General features: G+C 40.5%; 1 protein-coding gene across 11 annotated transcripts in view; it reads right to left on the bottom strand.

Annotated features, from left to right (window-relative positions):
• Positions 1-17,166, bottom strand: part of SBF2 (SET binding factor 2) — a 570,707-nt gene that overhangs the window by 196,183 nt on the left and 357,358 nt on the right. For all 11 annotated transcript variants that reach the window (XR_010600515.1, XR_010600516.1, XM_065592221.1 and 8 more), the window contains 3 exons: positions 16,586-16,699; positions 15,639-15,767; positions 14,579-14,677 (listed from right to left, as the gene is read on the bottom strand). Coding sequence is in view for 9 of the 11 variants with exons in the window: in XM_065592221.1 (XP_065448293.1) it covers positions 14,579-14,677; positions 15,639-15,767; positions 16,586-16,699 (342 nt within the window). In the remaining 2 variants the exon portion in view is untranslated. The remainder of the gene's footprint in view (positions 1-14,578; positions 14,678-15,638; positions 15,768-16,585; positions 16,700-17,166) is intronic.

Below are 17,166 nucleotides of genomic sequence, written 5' to 3' on the forward strand. Positions count from 1 at the left end.
TAGGGGGACAGCCTTCAAATGTGTTAAGGACTGTCATAAAGAGGACAGTGATCAATTACTCTTCAAGACCACTGAAGGTAGGACAATATGCAGATTTAGGTTAGATATTAGGAAAAGCTTTCTAACTATAAGAATAGTTAAGTTCTGGAATAGGGTTACACCAAGGGAGGTTATGGAATCCCCATCGCTACAGGTTTTTAAGAAGAGGTTGGACAAACAATTGTCAGGGATGGACTAGGTATACTTGCTCCTACATAAGCATATAGGGATGGACTAAATGACCTCTCAAGGTTGCTTCCAGTCCTACATTTCTAGGATTGTATATGCCTCATGCCTTAGTGGTCACCAAGTCAAGGTCCTAGAAAAGACATCATGTGTCAACTCCTTTTAAAACAGAGAGGATAAAGAGTACCAAGACCAATTACACTGGTCTACAATTTTTGAGAAGTCGTCTGCTTCAGAGATAAAATGTGCTATTTATTATGTATTTTGATGTGCTAAATTCAAATATCACAATTAAAACAACTGATTGGCTACTGTTTCTAAGATATTTAAGTTTTTACATTTTATGTCTATGTATATTGTGTAGATAGTAGAGTTTTAATCATAAATTGTAAACCTAGGTCTTTTCATGTGTTTATGGTTGCTTTACATGATAATATTTCACCTGTCCTGTTTATGTAACACTTTAAAAATCAGCAAAAGGGTTATATAAATAAAATTTATTATGAAACAAAAGGCAAAAAACTATTATGTACATAGTTTAGTCCTATTCAGTGTCTACTCGGCGCTTCTTGGCTTGTCTCTTGTATTCATTAAATGGAGCATCTCTTGTCACTGTCCAGCAATAGTCGGCAAGCATTGATGGGCTCCATTTGCCCTGATAGCATTTCTCCATTGTTGCAATGTCCTGGTGAAATTGCTCGCCATGCTCGTCGCTCACTGCTCCGCAGTTCGGTGGAAAAAAATCTAGATGAGAGTGCAAAAAATGTATCTTTAGTGACATGTTGCAACCAAGGCTTTTGTATGCCTTGAGGAGGTTTTCCACCAACAACCTGTAGTTGTCTGCCTTGTTGTTTCTGAGAAAATTTATTGCCACTAACTGAAATGCTTTCATTGCCGTCTTTTCCTTGCCACGCAGTGCATGGTCAAATGCATCATCTCGAAGAAGTTCACGAATCTGAGGACCAACAAAGACACCTTCCTTTATCTTAGCTTCACTTAACCTTGGAAATTTTCCATAGAGGTACTTGAAAGCTGCTTGTGTTTTGTCAATGGCCTTGACAAAGTTCTTCATCAGACCCAGCTTGATGTGTATGGGTTAACAAAATCTTCCTTGATTCAACAAGTGGTGGATGCTGAACACTTTTCCTCCCAGGCTCCAATGACTGTCGGAGTGGCCAATCTTTCTTGATGTAGTGGGAATCTCTTGCACGACTATCCCATTCGCAGAGAAAACAGCAGTATTTTGTGTATTCAGTCTGCAGACCAAGCAAGAGAGCAACAACCTTCAAATCGCCACAAAGCTGCCACTGATGTTGGTCATAGTTTATGCACCTCAAAAGTTGTTTCATGTTGTCATAGGTTTCCTTCATATGGACTGCATGACCAACTGGAATTGATGGCAAAATATTGCCATTATGTAGTAAAACAGCTTTAAGACTCGTCTTTGATGAATCAATGAACAGTCTCCACTCATCTGGATCGTGAACGATGTTGAGGGCTGCCATCACACCATCGATGTTGTTGCAGGCTACAAGATCACCTTCCATGAAGAAGAATGGGACAAGATCCTTTTGACGGTCATGGAACGTGGAAACCCTAACATCACCTGCCAGGAGATTCCACTGCTGTAGTCTGGAGCCTAACTCCTCTGCCTTACTCTTGGGTAGTTCCAAATCCCTGACAAGGTCATTCAGTTTACCTTGTGTTATGAGGTGTGGTTCAGAGGAGGAGGATGGGAGAAAATGTGGATCCTGTGACATTGATGGTTCAGGACCAGAAGTTTCATCCTCTTCCTCATCTGACTCAAGTGAGAATGATTCTGGTGCATCAGGAACCGGCAGTCCTTCTCCGTGGCGTACTAGGTGTATAGCTGATGGAATGTTTGGATAATGCACAGTCCACTTTTTCTTCTTTGACACACCTTTCCCAACTGGAGGCACCATGCAGAAGTAACAATTGCTGGTATGATCTGTTGGCTCTCTCCAAATCATTGGTACTGCAAAAGGCATAGATTTCCTTTTCCTGTTCAACCACTGGCGAAGATTTGTTGCACAAGTGTTGCAGCATATATGTGGGGCCCACCTCTTGTCCTGATCTCCAATTTTGCAGCCAAAATAAAGGTGATAGGCTTTCTTAACCATAGTGTTTATACTGCGCTTTTGTGATGCAAAAGTCACTTCACCACAAACCTAGCAGAAGTTATCTGCACTGTTCACACAAGTACGAGGCATCTCTGCTCACTTTGGCTAAACAGAAATGTGTCCCTTTGCAAAATCAAACACTGACAAATAAGAGAGCATGACACTGTGTGATTTCTAGAGCTGATATAGGGCAATTTGTTCAGCAGAGTGATGTAAGCTTCGTTATGATTGCATCATCCATGACTTCTAGGAATAACATGATGCAATTCATATAATGTATGACACAATACCAGCTTCAGATTGCATCATTCATTGTTTTGCCTAAAAAGCAAGTACTGTCCAAACCCAGTCATAGATTTATTCATAGATCCAGTCAACGATGTGTTTTAATCATTTCTGGTTTAAATTGAGATCCCTTCCCTTTATAACTCACTTATCCTCCGCCATTCCCAAGTCATGGGTCGTATATACTGACCCAATAGCATATCTTGAAAACTAGAGCGAATCAACAATTTTAAGCATCATTTTCGTTCTCAGTGACCCAGAACTAGTAAAGTTTGACTACATTTATTTCAGAAGCATTTTGGCTGTAGAGCAGTATTACAGCCCTTCAACCAATGGACTGTGATGAAATTAAAATTATTTTAAAGCATAAGCTATAAAGTAATCAATTTAATTAGAAAAACATGCTTCAAAACAATATTATTTCAAAATTGTATTACAGCTTTTTATGGAACATTGCAACTTTAAAAAAAGTCTACAGTTCTTAATCCTAAAAACCTTTTAAGTTTTTCCCACCCTTGATCTGAAATGCTTTGATCTAAGAATTATTTGTCAAGCAAAACTAGTTTAAAGTATAACAAATTCATACTCTCCATCTGAAGAAAACAGAAATTGGCCTAATCTTCCAAACATTAATTTGGATACTATGCAAGGTCCTTAAAACAGCTCAGCTGAAGAAACATTGGGGCTCAAGTGATTTTATTTTTATACAAAAGGTATCTAAATCGTCCCTCAGTTTGATAAGCAATACTTGCAGGGATGGTAATATGATATTAAGAAAAATTTGGTGAAACTGAGATTTGCAACCCTGGCTCAATGCAAATGTTAATATTTTTGTATTAATAGTTTTTGTCTGGGTAAAAAGCCTTGTGCCAATATAGACGCATTTAGACTGATCTGGAGCATTATGCATAGCTGCAAAGATTGCTGAATATACTCAATCCCTGAAAAGAATTTTAAATTATTCAGGAATGCTGGACTCAGAAAAGGTAGTTAAAGACATGACAATTCACATTCATTTCATATTTCATTCACAATTCTGTGTTCTTTATGACTTACTTTTTAGTCCAAAAAACCCATTTGCCCTCCACCGCAAATTGCAAGTAAGAGATCCTTTCTAAGTAAAAAAGAAAAAAACTGTGCAACCTTATGTTCAGAGCAGGGCAGGACATTGATTCATCTGTTCTATTAGAATGATCTCTACATTAGCTGCTACGTAATCAGTATGAGGCTGGCCTCAGTCTCAACACTTATGTGCTGTGCTGCAACGGAATCACATAATAGGCTTCTATAACTGTCGCGTCTACTCAGGATATCTGGTTGGTTTGCTGTGGCTCTGTAGGCTGTCTTGGGATCTCTCTCTACTGCTCTCAATGTAGTGCTTCTCTTACATGCAGATGTGTGTGTTCTGCCTCTTAGTAAATGTAGCAGAAGCCTACTTTTTTCAGGAAGACCTCTCCCATAGTTAGTATTAATAGCATTGTATCTCACTGCTACTGGGTGGTGAGAATGTCAATCAGATTGATAAAAGATTTACTCTTCAACCAGCTACTTGGGATTCATTGTTAATCATGCCAGTAACGTTCTTACATTATTTGTAGTGAGGTTCTGCCTAAGAGCCCAGTCACAGATCAGAGCTTCATTGTACCAGGTGCTGTGCAAACACAAAGAACTCAAAGTCTACATATAAGACAAGAGAGAACTGATGGATACACCAAACAAACATAGGAGCACAAGGTAGTAACAAGACTATATTGCTGAGCAAGGGAAGAGCAGTCAAAACATACCAGTTAACTAATTACTAACAAGTTCTTTGTAGGCATCATAGCAGAGGAGAATTTTAAGATGGGATATTAAGGAGGGCAATGAGGTAACTTTATGAGCGTTTAAGAGGAGCTCCTTCCATGCATGGGGGAGCAGAAGAGAGAGTGTAAAATGATTGTTTTAAAATTTAAGAAATTGGCAATGAAGGTTAGCATCATTAGCAGAGCAGAGGTGGAGACTGATATCTCGATTGTGTATACAAAATAACTCATGGTACGGGGAATAAGCCATGAAGGACTTAAAAATGAAAATGACTACTTTGCGTTTCATGCGGTGGAGAAGGGTGAGCCACTGTAGGGTTGCAAGAGAGGTGTGGAATGGTTGAAGTGATGAACCACGAAAATGAAGTTTACAGCTGTTTTTAAATGGATACAAATGGTACTAAGTATCAGGGGGTAGCCGTGTTAGTCTGTATCTACAAAACAACAAGGAGTCTGGTGGCACCTTAAAGACTAACAGATTTATTTGGGCATAAGCTTTTGTGGGTAAAAACCTCACTTCTTCAGATGCATAGAGTGAAAGTTACAGATGCAGGCATTATATACTGACACATGGAGAGCAGGGAGTTACTTCGCAAGTGGAGAACCAGTGTTGACAGGGCCAACTCAATCAGGATGGATGTAGTCCACTCCCAATAATAGATGAGGTGGTGTCAATTCCAGGAGAGGAAAAGCTGCTTCTGTAATGAGCCAGCCACTCCTAGTCCCTATTCAAGCCCAGATTAATGGTGTTAAATTTGCAAATGAATTTTAGTTCTGCTGTTTCTCTTTGAAGTCTGTTTCTGAAATTTTTTTGTTCAATGATAGTGACTTTTAAATCTGTAATAGAATGACCAGGGAGATTGAAGTGTTCACTTACTGGCTTATGTATGTTACCATTCCTGATGTCCGATTTGTGTCCATTTATTCTTTTGCGGAGGGACTGTCCGGTTTGGCCAATGTACATGGCAGAGGGGCATTGCTGGCACATGATGGCATATATAACATTAGTGGATGTGCAGGTGAATGAGCCCTTGATGGTGTGGCTGATGTGGTTGGGTCCTCTGATGGTGTCACCAGAGTAGATATGGGGACAGAGTAGGCAACGAGGTTTGCTACAGGGATTGGTTCCTGGGTTAGTGTTTCTGTGGTGTGGTGTGTAGTTGCTGGTGAGTATTTGCTTCAGGTTGGGGGGTTGTCTGTAAGCGAGGACTGGACTGCCTCCCAAGGTCTGTGAGAGTGAGGGATCATTTTCCAGGATAGGTTGTAGATCGTAGATAATGCGCTGGAGAGGTTTTAGCTGGGGGCTGTATGTGATGGCCAGTGATGTTCTGTTATTGTCCTTGTTGGGCCTGTCCTGTAGTAGGTGATTTCTGGGTACCCGTCTTGCTCTGTCAATCTGTTTCCTCACTTCCCCAGGTGGGTATTGTAGTTTTACGAATGCTTGATAAAGATCTTGTAGGTGTTTGTCTCTGTCTGAGGGGTTGGAGCAAATTCGGTTGTATTTTAGGGCTTGGCTGTAGACAATGGATCATGTGATGTGTCTTGGATGGAAGCTGGAGGCATGTAGGTATGTATAGAGGTCAGTAGGTTTCTGGTATAGGGTGGTGTTTATGTGACCATCACTTATTTGCACTGTAGTGTCCAGGAAGTGGATCTCTTGTGTGGACTGGTCCAGGCTGAGGTTGATGGTGGGGTGGAAACTGTTGAAGTCCAGGTGGAATTCTTCAAGGCCCTCCTTTCCGTGGGTCCATTTGATGAAGATGTCATCAATGTAGCGGAAGTAGAGGAGGGGCACTAGGGGACGAGAGCTGAGGAAGCGTTGTTCTAAGTCAGCCATAAAAATGTTGGCATACTTTGGGGCCATGCGGGTATCTAGACTTCAACAATTTCCACCCCACCATCAACCTCAGCCTGGACCACCTACAAGATCTTTATCTACGCATTATCTACGATCGCCTGTGCTTTCAAGCCACTTGGGTCTGTGTAGTCTCAGGGGATAAGAGGGAAGGTCCTCTCATGGATCGTTAAAAGATAGGACAAAAAGATAAGAATAAAAGGTCAGTTTTCACAGTGGAGAGAGGTTCCCCAAAGATCTATACTGGGACCAATGCTGTTCAACAGATTCATAAATGATCTGGAAAACGGGGTAAACAGTGAGGTGGTAAAGTTTACAGATGATACTAAATTACTCAAGATAGTGAAGTCCAAAGCTGACTGCAAAGAGTTACAAAGGGATCTCATAAAACTGGGTGACGTGGCAACAAAATGGCAGATCAAATTCAACATTGGTAAATACAAAATAATGGACATTGGAAAATCTAACCTCAACTATATTCCTTAAATTGTTAGAGCCAAATTCTACCCTCATTTATGATATACGATCTCATTGAGTCCAATGTTGTTGAATGGGGCATGAGGAAAGAATCTGACTCTTTGCAGGGAAAACAGTAAAATTCAGCCTTTAGCTTTATTGAGACAAATTCTCAATGAAATCAAACTAGGGAATACTAGGCAAGCCTGAGATGTCTAGAAGGTAATAAGCGATAACATGGAGTGTATATGTGGGGATATTCTAGCCAAATCCTAATCTCTTAGATACTTCCAAGGGAGGTTATTAATACTTACTATGTCAGCAGGAAAGTCAACAGACAAATTATATCCCATATCATTTTTTCAGAAGATGCCAGTGTATTTCATATCATATTAGAACAACATGTGTGTCATGTTATAACTCTGGTAAAGAAATGTTAAGAGAACAACATCATGAGGTCAGCCTTTAAAAATTGTAAGTTTTCACATTTCCAGCCAAGTTTATCAAACTTGGCTGCATTGAGAGTATTGTTCCAGTGTAGTATCATTAGTCTTTCATTCCCATAGTCTTCTACAATTACCATGACAGAGGAGGTCCTGTTAAAAGCTGCAGCAAAAAGTTTTAAAAAAAACAAAGAAGCGGAACTGGATGGCTATGAATTTGGGAAGTGTGATATCCAGTTCAGTTTTTCACCTCTTAGTCACTAGTTTTAAATCCATCCCAGATAAGTAGTAACCAAATGTCAACACAAGCTGATGGCTGTTTATGTATTTAATTTTACGAAAGATACAAGAAGGCTCTTCTGTTCTCTGGCAAAATTCTAGTCAATCCAGCATCAGACTAAATGATTGAAGGTCTTCTTAGCTAGCACTTTAATTCTTTAGCATGCACCTTGAAAAATTACATCTGAGAAGGCTTTTCAAGCCATACGTTTTGATATTATGAAATGTGGAAAATCAATGCCAGTGATTAATCCCACTAATACGAATTCTCTGCTTCTAAAAAATAAGTCCTGAATAGGCTCTGCATGCTGATAAATGTAGATGATGTGTAGCACTTATTCTGTAGAAAAATGTTTCCATCTTTCTGTCTACTTAAAATCAAATTATCAAGATTCACATTATGACCCCCCACTTAAATTATGGGGAAAATCAAGCCTTATACTACAAAAATTCCTCAGAATAAGTGCCTGTATTATGCCATTCCAGGTGTGAAATCATTAGGAATGTAAGTCTAAACTGATCAACCTCACTACATAAAAATAGTAGGGAACAGTTGTCAAATTAATCCCTTCAAGGCGTTGGGAGTTTAAGAATGATTACACCAGGGAACCCTTTGCATAACTTTTGGAATGTATGTTGTGCACCATGATGCTCTCTATTTAAATAGATTCAGATTTTAATATATGTGGCTTGATGCATGACAGTCTGAGGAATATCACTTAATTGTTAACTACATTTTGTCACTGGTGGTACCTTTGTTTTCAAGTAATTCTATAAGGTCAGTGATTTAAAATATTTATGCTAATAAATTAGACTAAAATGAATGAATATTGACTCTCCATTTTAAGAAATGTTAAAAGTATTGTCTAAACAGTCACATGCACTTAGCGTTTCCCAAATGTGGCCACCATCGCCATATGTGGCCGCCAGGGGTTTTTCTTGCGGCCACAGCCTCCTGGGTAGTGATTGGGAGGTCGGCAAAGCATTCACCCTTCCCTGCGGTCACCAGTAGGGGTTGGGCCCTGCCCCCCTCTGGATCCACAAACGCCAGAGGAGCAGGCAGCCTGTGTGAGTTCCCCTCTTTCACAGGGGCAGTGGGGCTCGGGCTTCTGGCTCCGGCCACGGGGCTTCTGGTTCCGGCTGCAGGGCTTTGGGCTCCGGCCTCACCACCCTCCCCCATCGACCATGGCCTCCATTGCCTTCCCCAGCCCTCCATTGCCTTGGCCCCCGCTGCCTCCCTACCCACCTCTCCATTCAGAGCTTGATTTGTCCCCCAGCTTACCAGGGCTGAGTAAGTCTGCTGTGAAAAGCAATATTAACAAACGTACAAATATCAGTTTTCAAAGGAGCAGACTAGGAAGTCTAAAAAACAAACAAACCATCAACCAAAAAACCCAAAAGTAACAACAAAAAAGAAAAGAACTCGCAAAGCACCTTATTTTGTTTCTATTCTGTTTGTCCAGTAAAGAATAGCAACAACTGTACATTATTTTTATTACTGAGTCTGAAAAAAACCCTACATAAATAAATTACAATGATTTGGACATGGATATGTGCATATTTATTTGTTTTTCCTAAAGTTAATTAAGTATTTTAGGGAAAATTGTCAGAGTGACCACCTCTAAGGCCATCAAAAATTTTCTTGTGAGAACCCCTGGCTTTGGGCTTGTCTACACAGGGGTTTAAAAGAGGATCGAATGCAGTTTGAAAATGGTTTGCATACACACAACATAATCCATCACTGTGCACTTACTCCACATTTGCCATGAACTCTGGAGTCTTCTTGCCAAGCGGACTAGGTTTTGCTGCAAATTGAATTAGTGTGGTCTAATGTTCATGTGGACAAAACTGCTGCATACCATTTTTTCCCCATGTTTCCAACAGTGCCTTGTAAGTCAACCATTACTGACCTGCCTGTCCACCAGTGTGCCTTCCCCTGACTCTGATGTCAAGTTCTCAGGACATCTCCTCCTCTCCATAAAGGCTGGCACAGAGCCAGAATTCACCCATTTGTTCCTGGATCTGAGCGTATCAGCATTCTTGTGATGCAACCACAATTGCACTCCAGAAGTCCCACAACATGCTTTGCCCAGTTGTTTAAAGCTGTGCTGGGACCTTGGATCTCATTGCTATCTGGGGAGAAGTGTTGGTGCAGAAAGCTCTTGTGATCAGCCACCTGAATAAAAACCTTTTTATGGACATTGCCAAGCAAATTTCTGAGAGGGGCCATGACTGAGATGCCAACCAATGCCAGATAACGATCAAGCAACTTGGGAGTAAGTACATTGAAAGGGGGGACAAAAGGATACAATTTGGCAAGGGGCATGAGACCTGTCCATTTTATGATGAGCTTGCAGGATCCTACACAATTATAGCACAACCTGTCCAAGACACCATGTGGAGCCTGCTGGCCACACTTTCCTGCCCACTACGGACAACCAGCAAGGCCTACTGTAGGATGAGTGGGAAAGGATGCCAGAGAGGAGCTGTGCCCTGATAGACAATGAGGACCCTGACACTGGTCAGTTGGAAATCCAGCCGCAATAATACCCTGCTGCAAAGTACCCCAATTCTCGCCTTGCATTGGCTGAGGTTAGGTCCCAGACAGAAACCCAGTCCAGAACTGAAGACGCAGATTCTCTGGAGGGAACTTTGGAAGGGAAGTACCTATCCTTCCAATTTTTTTATTATTATTGTGTTATATTGTCTTTCTACATTCTATTCTGGGTGCCCCATGGAGGTAGCCATTTCAGATGAACGTGAGCTAGGAGTCCTTCCAAATATCCAGCCCTTGTGCCCTCTTTGCCTCCATCGGCCCACACTCTTTGGCACACCCCCACCAATGTTTCCAAAATGGTGGCTGTTCCACATGAGTGACTGGCCTCTGTCTCATGCTAAAGCCATGAGACTAGTGACAGTTTTCAAGACTGTGGCATAGAAGGTGCTTTCCCATTCCCTTATTTTTCCTGCCCAGCAAATGCCCTTCCTGCCCTATAATAACATACGAGATATACCTATCTCAGAGAACTGGAAGGGACCCCGACAGGTCATCGAGTCCACCCCCTGCCTTCACTAGCAGGACCAAGTACTGATTTTGCCCCAGAGCCCGAAGTGGTCCCCTCAAGGATTGAACTCACAACCCTTGGTTTAGCAGGCCAATGTTCAAACCACTGAGCTATCCCTCCCTATTCGCCTGCCTGAAATGGCAGCAGGCAGCATAGCGCAGCTCCAGCCTCTGCCCGACCCTCCCTCCTGCAGCACATTCAAATAATGAAAAAATAATTTGTGCGAAGTGCAACAGTTTATTAAGACAATATTTAGAGGGAAAGAAGTTTGATTGTGTTCATAGTTTACATGGACATCACATGCCTGGTAAAGGTGCAAACAGAACTCTTCCCTTATGAGATTTAAATGTCCTGTAATGTACATTCTAGTTGACAATCATTGCAGGACTCTATCTATTTTTCTTTGCACTTTATGTCTGCATCGGAGATAAAGCAGAACTTAAGACTGAGAAACTGCTCAATTTTGGTTCACACATTATAGGGAATTCACTGCATGCTCATTTCCCCAATATAGTTCACAAGCCCCTTCCACTCTTGCAGCACTTCTGGGATGACCATCCTGATGAGCAACTTCAATGTATATCTTTCTGGTTTGCCCTTTGGTTTTTTGAATAAGACTATTCTCTGCTTTCTAGTCTCCCGCCTCTGTGTAATAGCATCAAGAGTCAGGGCAACCTAAAGCGGATGCAGAGGAGATTACTATTTGGCTTGGCACCCCGATGCCCTCCATAACCCCTCCAAACCCAGAGATGCAACTCAAATGCACAAACAAAACTGGAGCACAATTCCACTCCCCTACCCCCAACCCCCATGCCACTAAGGCACAGTAGCAAATTGCATATGCAGCAGACAGTAAAGTCACATACACATACTAAAAAAAAAAGGTCTTATCATGGACTGTCTGGAATATGAACAATAAGTGACTGTTTCCCCCCACACACACTACCACAGCACCTGCAATAGCCAGACCATCAAGGACAGGGCATCTATCTACTGTTGAGAGGCTGGCCCACCTGAGGGGCAAAAAAGAGACTCAGGAAGAGATGTTTGGTCAACTCATAGCAAAGTCCCAGAGAAAAAACGCATTGACTGAGAGGTGGAGGCAGTACATGATGAAGCAGAAAGAGAAAGAAATGTAGCTCTCCTAGGAGATTGTGGCAGTAGCCAAGGAAAACAATAGCCATGGCCAAGGAGATCATGGAAAAAGACAAGCAGATATAGAGGCGACTCAGAGACATTATCCAGTAGCCAGTATTGTCCAGAGGCTGAAGGACACGCTCCTGCTAGACCAGCAAGCCATGCAGTCCCATAAACTGGGACCCAGCATCTCCTTCAGCCTTCTGGACAATACTGGCTACTGGGACCAGCAGCAACTCTTCCCCATAAAAGAAGCACAACACACGTCCCAAACACCATTCTCCTCTCAGGTCCATCATCTGCTCATCAAGAACACTGGCTCTTGGGAGCCAGCATTTTTGAGCCCTGCAACATACATGAAAATTTTGAGCAATAGCACTCAACCCCAGTATCCTTGCATACAAGAAGAGGCAGAGGGAATATGAGCCTGCAATTTTAAACCTTTCTTTCAACCTTGTTATTTTTGCAGATTGAATTGTTTGGTTTGCACTGTTGTTTTATATAAAGGTTTTCTTTTTGACGGTTAGTCGGTTGACTGTTTTGGTAAATGTATTTTCAAATAAAAAGGTATTATTTATCCATCAGTTCAATTAAAACTTTATTTTTGGCTTTGTTACTGTTGTTTCTAATAAAAATTGCTAAAAATCCATTTTGGTCCACTATGACTCATCATGGCATGTAACACACAAAATCCTTTAAGTAAAGCTAAAATAATTCATTTGGTTTTACAAAAGTATATAGGCAATGTCCCCCTTCCATCACCATAAACAATACCGCACTACTCACAGCTATCCCAACCTGCCTCCATAGATTAGCAGCTGAATGTCCACACGTGTTCAACCTTGCGATTCAAAACATGAACAAAAGGCATCCCTGACAATATTCTACTGGGTGTTAGTGTTCTCTATGGGATGCCTGGCTGCTTGCTTGAACCACCAAGTAAGTCTCTGCACCTCCGCCTACCACCCATTGTTAAGGCTATCCTCCTTGGTCTCACAGATATTGTGCACAACACAACATGAAGCTATAATGATTGGGGCATTTTTTTCCCTGATACTTCCATATGATTCCATAAGCAGTGCCATCCGCCTTTCAAACGACCAAATGCACTCTCAACCTCCATTCTGTACCTACTCAGGCAATAGTTAAACTGTTTGTTCCTTCTTTCCAATTGGCCTGTGGATGGCTTCATTAACCAGGGAATCGGAGGAAAGGAGGGGTGTCCCTGAATAACTGTCCCAACCTCCATGCCATTAATGCAGAATGAATGTCTCCCACCATTCTACATAGGTTGGTAGGGCCCAGAAATGGTGCAGCTGACACTTGAACCGATCCTCTGGTTCCAACAGCTCAGCATCCTCATTTTGATGCAACAGTTTTGCAGTGTTGTCCTGTTGCTGGAGGAGCCAGTGATGCTGCCATTGAATATTCTCTTGGACCCACAGCATCTGCTCGGTGGCATGGCAGGGAAAAATCTAATGCTGAATGTGTCTGGGTTTGAATGCTGTAATACAGTCCAAGCAGCCTCTTTGTATTCACACTTGCCATGATAATGGAGCTGTGGATTTCTGGGTCCATGCTAGCAGACAGCAATTTGAAAATTGTGCTAGCCCACCCAAGAAGGAAGCCTGGGGTGCAGGCAGCAGAAATATGGGCTTTAAAAAAAAAATCTAATCTCCCTGGCTTCTGCTTTGAATCCCAGGATTTACAGCAAGAACAGTCTAATGATGCATGCTGCTCAACCATGAAATAAAGGATCTAAGGATACCTGCCAAGAACTCTACTCCCTCAGCTCACAGTAAACCACTGCTCTATGTTCACACAATGCGAATTGAAAATGGAACAGGCATCCTGTGCGCACACTATTGATGTGACTTGTGTGCTGTGAGTTACCAAACCAAAGCCTACCGAGGTCACACTTTACAGAGTTTTGGGATAACCTATGGATGTTAATCTCACTTTAACTGGCAATTTCCTTGATACTTAGAGATTACAGGTTTAAAGGAAATTCACTTGAAAAAAAGCCTTTAACTTTACATTACTTTGTGTGAATTTCCATGTTTTAGAAAAAGTGTAAAAGTGGAAAGTAATTCTGGGAAGGGGAATGTAAAGGAGATGGGTACAGTAGAGCTGCTGGTTGAAAAAAACATGATGGAGGCAGGGAAGACAGCAAAGCTGTTATGTGGTGGGTGGCTTGGAGGATCACAGGGTAAGCAGAGACACTGGTGGCTAATGGAGAAGAGGATACGGGTAGTCTTGGGTGGGAGGACATAGGATATACCGGACCAGCCAAAAGCATGGGTTGTTAGGGCAACAGCATGGAGGTGGAGTAAGGATTAGTCAGTATAAAGGAGGCAAGAGGCAATGGAGGATGGTGTCCTGAAAAACATACAAAGTGCATGGGACAGCTTGGGGTGGGAGTGAGAAATGGAGTAGACAAGACTTGGTAGATGGATGCAAATTGGGAAGCAAGTTTCTCCTGGGGAAGCATACTCTGGGAAGATAGAGATTGTGCTGAAATGGGGGGGAACAGGGTTTGAGGAGCATAGAGTTGTTGGGAGGCAGTGAGTTGGTGGGAGATGTGGAGAGGCTATACTAGAGGCAACAAAGAAACCTTAAAAGCATTAAGTGATATACGTTAACTAAGAAGTGTGCTATAGTGCATCGGCTGAAGGGAAAATTAACAATAATATTGAGCTACTTCAACATGTGTTGTAAATTGCTGGAGTATAATACAATTTAACGTTTCAAAGGCTTTAGCCAAAATACAAAGATGACCGCCACAAGGAGTCATTTGTTTCAGCTGTTCAGGCTATAAATCATGTTAGTTTAGTGAAGAATTATTGAAGCATTCTATAGTACAGTACATACATGGCTACAATAAACTTACATTTTTGAACAGCTGTTCTGCAAGCTCTCTGACGTGCTTCATCATTTTTGGTGGATTACCTTCCTCAGCTTTAATTCTTTCCACTTCAAAAGCTACCAACTTAAAAAAAAGTATCAAAATGTTTAAAAATCAACTTAAAATAACTTTGCTAATATAGAAAATACATAATATTCATCTTAAACTGAAATGTGCACAGAAAATTGGACACTGAAAAATCTCTTATGCTTCTGGGAAGCAGTGTACCATTTCCTAGGTGAATTACCAGGAATATTCACTTTCCTCTGAAGCGTTAGGCATAGGGCAAATCACAGCTCCAGAGGCAAGATACCAGACTTGATGGAGCTTAAGATCACTCCGGTGCAGTAAACCTGTGTTCCTGTAATATTCATTTAACATCTGTAATGCAGCATGCTGTGTTTCTGAACCTTCCACATAAAAGTAATACAGAGCTATATCAGTATTGTATAAAACATTCAAGTTTAAACAGCACTGCAAGTTTGGATGAAAAATTTACTGTGTCTGGTCTTTTTAGACAAGAATTTAAAAACTGCAGCTCTAGCAGTGGCAATATTGATGATTCCATTGTACTTTGTACAAGAGAAGATGTTTGCCTCAGTTTCCTTTGCCAAGTGTGTATTTAATTTATTAACATTTGTCAAAAAATTTACTTCTGCAAGATATTTCTAAAAATATAATTAAATTATTCAAAATAATTCTGTCCTAGCAGGTACTATCAGTATACTGAGTTCCAAATGGGACCATAAAAAGATTAGGCCACAATCCTACAATGACTTACACACATGGTTAACTTTAAGTAGGTGATTGTCCCAATAACTTCGTGTGTGTAAAGTTATGAATGTGTATCCTCATTAAAGCATCAGAGCTTAAAAGATCATATGTTGCTTGATAATTTATAAAATATGTTTGTAGTAATTATATTTATTTGAATATATTAAGATTCAGAAGTTTATCAATTACCATTTTTCTACATACAGAAGCATCTCATCTATATTTTAACTGTCTTTTGAATATAACATATCATACAAAACAGAATTTTTACCTCATCAAAGAGATCACAGGATCTGTAGGGAGGACCTCTCTCAGATACAAAACCAGCAAATGACATTCCATTGAGAATTTTGGTGAGAAAGTCATTCTCAATCAAGCCTCGCTGGCCCAAAAAGGCCGCCTGCAGTGAATGTAAAGAGGGATTGGTCACTGTATAATTGAAAAGTTATGGAAACAAACAGAACATTTAATCAACTCCAGGTATATTAATAGCTTAAACCTTCTTCTGCTTATAATAAGTGCAAAGTGTTTTAAGAGACAATAGCTATAAACGATCTTTTTTTAATAAAATAAAAGGTATTGGAACTGGAACATTCCCCCTTCTCGCTCAGACACACTTTTAAAAATCATTCAAAAATCTGTTTTCTTTGAGCAATAAAACTTCTGGGAGGCAAAATACAAAATAATTCTAGTACTATTAAGTTGATTCTTTTAACTATAGGTAAACATTTCTTGAAATCCATGAATTACTTCCAAAATTGTATTAGTTTTAACTTTAAATATTAACATGTGGTCTTTGCTACAGATTTCATCTTAGACAAATCTGTTTGGAAATGCAACAGTAAATGGGCCTGTTAAGCTGTACTGTACAGTACCACCTCAGTAATATCAGAATGATATGATTTTACTATATCATATATAAAGAAACTTTTGTGTCAGACACAAAATTAAATTCCAAGATTGTATAGTTGAAGTTTGTTCAGAAAGCAACTATATGAGACTGATATGAATTCAAATCATATGTGAAATATTCATAGGGTGACCAGATGTCCCGATTTCATAGGGTCAGTCTCGATTTAATAGGGTCAGTCCTGATTTTTGGGTCTTTTTCTTATATAGGCTCCTATTACTCCCCACCTCTGTCCCGATCTTTCACATTTGCTGTCTGGTTACCCTAAATATTCACTAAATACAAACAACCTTTTTTTCCTCTTTTACCTTGTGAAAATGTATAACTGGTTCAGCATGAATTCTGATCAGCTGAAGGCATGACCTGTATCCTTGGAAAAGTTGTGCAAACAATCTCAGGAAAATTGCTCGTACTTCTTTATCCTGTAAATGATGATCAAATATGGTGTAAACAACTTTGCTTCTATAACTTCCTCCTCCCTCCCTACCCGCTCGCAAGTATAAAACTATGTCACAAACATTTGTAAAACAGAATAATCAGTTTTCTCAGACAATATCCAAAACAGAACAGCAGTGTAGCAGCGAGAGCAATTTAATTTGAGTATTATGCTCATCATTACCAATCCCTTTTGTCACTTCAGATTACTACATTTTACCTCAGCTAAAACCAGACTCTCAGTACAATCACTCTTCTTGCAGCCAACCTGCAGGCTGCTCTGGGACTTCAATTTTACAATAAGTCTCAAATGCACTTTAAAATATGACCTTTGATTTGAAAAATACAAGCACAAATGAATTCCAGGCCACAGTGAATCAAATTAAGATATGACATCAAGATTTAATCTTTCAATAGATTGTTTTGGAAGCAGACTTTTATGTTTCACTAAAGA

Source organism: Chrysemys picta, chromosome 4, assembly GCF_011386835.1.
Source record: "Chrysemys picta bellii isolate R12L10 chromosome 4, ASM1138683v2, whole genome shotgun sequence".
Lineage (NCBI taxonomy): Eukaryota > Metazoa > Chordata > Testudines > Emydidae > Chrysemys > Chrysemys picta.